The following is a 3132-nucleotide window of genomic DNA, read 5'->3' as shown; positions in this document are numbered from 1 at the left end:
GCCCTGCTGTACCGCCTCCCACCCCCCAGCCACCCTCCTGAACGCCTCCAGCAGCGGCTTCGTCCTCCATGGCCTGGAGCCTGCCAGTTTGTACCACGTCCATCTCATGGCCGTCAGCCGGGCCGGGACCACCAACAGTACAGGCCTCACCCTGATGACCTTGGCCCTAGGTAAGGGGAGTGTGCCCCCAGGGACGGCCCCCAGGAGCCCAGCCGGGGGGAGGAGAGCGCCAGGGCCCAGGAGCCCAGCTTGGGGAAGGACAGCAGACTCACTCACGCACTGTAACCCCTCCTGGCCTTCCCTCCCTCCCAGAGCAGTCTGAGCTCCACACCCTCCTGGGCCTGTCCGGCTTCCTGCTCTTGCTCATTGGCCTGTGTGGGACAGCCTGGGTCTGCTGCAGCCCCAGGTGAGTCCTGAGGGCCCTGTCCCCCAGCCGTCCCAACCACAGGGAACTCCCAGCAGGTGGACCCCTAAGTCCTTTCCAGCCTTCCCAGGCCTCAGGCCCAGGTCTGGGGTCCAGGCTCTCCATCCAACTCCTCCCACACCAGGCGAGTGGGACAAAGGCTGGAAAGCTGAGCCCGCACCTGAGCCACCCCGTCTGCCCTTTCTCCAGCAGGAAGAATCCCCTCTGGCCCAGTGTTCCAGACCCAGCCCACAGCAGCCTGGGCTCCTGGGTTCCCACCATCATGGCGGAGGTGAGAACCCTGGCGGGGAGAGGAAGATGGTGCTGGGATGAAGGGGTACCCTCCTGGGGACCAGTACTCGGGCTTTCCCATCACTTCTAGCAAGATCCCCTACCTTCGAAGTGAAGCACATCTGAGTTTGAATCCCAGCTCTGCCCATCCTAAAGCCTGAGTCGCCTCACTATTGAGTCTGAACAGCATGTCACATGTGCCAGGCACGTGTCACATGCATACAGGTGCCTTGTACATGTCATCCATCCTCTGTGTTCTAGCAGACAGCAATAGGAATGTCCCCACAACTGTCCCAACTCAGAAAGGGACAAGTGGCTGGGGCAGACACCTGAAATGAGCCACACCATTACGTGATGTCCTTGTGTCCAGGAGACCTTCCAGCTGCCCAGCCTGCGGGACCCTGGCATGCCACCCATCACCAAGGTCATGGTGCTGGAGGAGGAGGAGAAGAAGCCAGGGCCCTGGGACTCCAGCGACAGCTCAGAGTTCTGTGGTCTCCCCACTTTGGTCCAGGCCTATGTGCTCCAGGGGGACCCAAGAGCAGCTCTCCCCCTGCAGCCCCAGCCCCATACCAGTGACCAAGTCCTTTATGGGCAGGTGCTGGGCAGCCCCACATGCCCAGGGCCAGGGAGCTACCTCCGCTGCGACTCTACCCAGCCCCTCCTGGAGGGCCTCACCCCCAGCCCCAAGTCCTATGAGAACCTCTGGTTCCACGCCAGCCCCCTGGGGTCCCCAGTACCTTCAGCTCCAAGCCAGGGGGAAGACTGTGTCTTTGGACCTCTGCTTGACTTTCCTCTCCTACAGGGGCTCCGGGTCCATGGGGTGGAGGGGGCGGGGGGGTTCTAGGGCTTCCTGGGACTCCATACCTGGGCCTGCCCCTTAGAAGACCTGCGCTAGCCAGAGAGGAGGGGATCAGTATGCCAGTCACTGAAAACTTCCCCAGCCCCAGGAGAGGCAGAAAAGCACCCAGTCTCCCCCACACCCCACTTCCACACCCTTCCTCATCCCTGCATCCTTCCCCTCTCCCAGTCGCGACTGCTGGGCCTCCAGGTGATCAGCCAGTCAGCCCCGCCAGGCTGGGTGCTTGTTTTCTGTAAGCCCCTTCTCCTAAACTAGTTTCCGGTTTGAGTTTGTTTTCATGGTTATTGTTTTTATTAACCTCCTGAGTGTGCCCAAGGCTTGGTCCTTTACTTTTCAGGGTCCAAGCAGTCAGGGGCGCTTCTCAGAGTGTGGGTCTGGTCATTCCTCCCTCCTGTTCCACCGGCTCCTGCCCAGCCGGGATGCCAGCGCTGACAGCAGAGATGCCAGCCAGGCAGTCGAGCCCAGGCCACCCTCAGACACTCCCATTCTGGCAGCGGAGACTTGGGCGATGGGCATTGTGGCCAGGGTAACACGGAGGGAAGGGGTACAGTGGGACACAAGAGGCCTTGGGAAAGACTAACCCCATCGAGGAGGCAGAACTAAAACCAAAATCTCCTGCTGACCCAGAAAACCTCTCCACAAGGATAGAAAAGAACTAAAAGTTTGGGACCGGCAGATGGCGTAATGGTTACGTCACTGGACACCCATGTAGTTGACCATGGTTTGAGTCTCAGATCCGCCAACTTAAAACCCATGCCAGGAACATGTATGTGTGCCCCAAATCCCAAGGAGAATGGAGAAGGGACTGTGGTATGGCCATTCCCCCAGGGGGTGATTTCTCACTTTCTGTCTCTCTGTCTCTCCGGTGAGCACATACACCCTATAGCAAAAATCTCTCTTTAAAAGAAAATCATGCTGGGCACGTGTGTGTGTGTGTGTGTGTGTGTGTGTGTGTGCCCAAAAATCCCAAGAGGCCCCCCCTCCGGGGGCCCCGCGGCCGGGGGCTGCCGCCCCCTGTGCAGCCACGCGGAACGGCCGGCCCCCCTCCGGGGGCCTGACCTCCCTGGCCTCTCCGTGCTGGACGTCCCGGAGGCCGAAAACGAGGTTGAAGAACTTGCAACTTGAGAAGATAATAGCTACCAGCCCTGCATTACCTCAGGAGAAAACAAGAACTACTCTGCCATTCTTAAGGAAGCCAGATACCCAAGGACAACTCACACTGCAGATCCCCACAACACCATTCCTGGTAACTACAAGATGACTGCTGTGCCGCATCAGCTGATAATCATCCCTGCGTACCAGAACTGCTTTCCTGAAACTGCATTCCCTGGAGACTCACCTACACTTGCGGATCTGCAGGAGACCCTCCCTTAATCCAACCCTGAGTGGAGTTTATGCTCCCTATTGCCAAAAACTTTATGAGCTGATGGTTGGAACTCGTGGCCTCTCTCCCTTTACTTGTATGTATCACTTTTTCAGTAACTCTTCTGGAAGACAACTGTATATAGCAGGGATATTGTAATGGGAGAGTGAGACAGGGCAGAGGGACAAACATAGGAAAAAAAATAAAAAAAAA

The 3132-nt window shown here is 58.1% G+C and overlaps 1 protein-coding gene across 11 annotated transcripts in view; it reads left to right on the top strand.

Annotated features, from left to right (window-relative positions):
* The window catches only part of CSF3R (colony stimulating factor 3 receptor), a 15866-nt gene extending 14043 nt beyond the window's left edge, over positions 1-1823 (top strand). For 7 of the 11 annotated variants that reach the window (XM_027775752.1, XM_027775757.1, XM_027775763.1 and 4 more), the window contains 4 exons: positions 30-170; positions 313-406; positions 614-695; positions 1065-1823. In XM_027775752.1, coding sequence (XP_027631553.1) covers positions 30-170; positions 313-406; positions 614-695; positions 1065-1541 — 794 coding nt within the window. In that variant the 3' untranslated portion in view covers positions 1542-1823. Of the gene's footprint in view, positions 1-29; positions 171-312; positions 407-613; positions 696-958 lie in introns of all 11 variants that reach the window. The other 4 variants (XM_027775759.1, XM_027775762.1, XM_027775761.1 and 1 more) reach the window with 4 other exon arrangements.
* The last annotated feature ends 1309 nt before the right edge of the window (positions 1824-3132 follow it).

This window comes from Tupaia chinensis, unplaced genomic scaffold (genome assembly GCF_000334495.1).
Source record: "Tupaia chinensis unplaced genomic scaffold, TupChi_1.0 Scaffold000604_1, whole genome shotgun sequence".
Lineage (NCBI taxonomy): Eukaryota > Metazoa > Chordata > Mammalia > Scandentia > Tupaiidae > Tupaia > Tupaia belangeri.
This window is presented reverse-complemented; position numbering and strand designations above follow the sequence as displayed.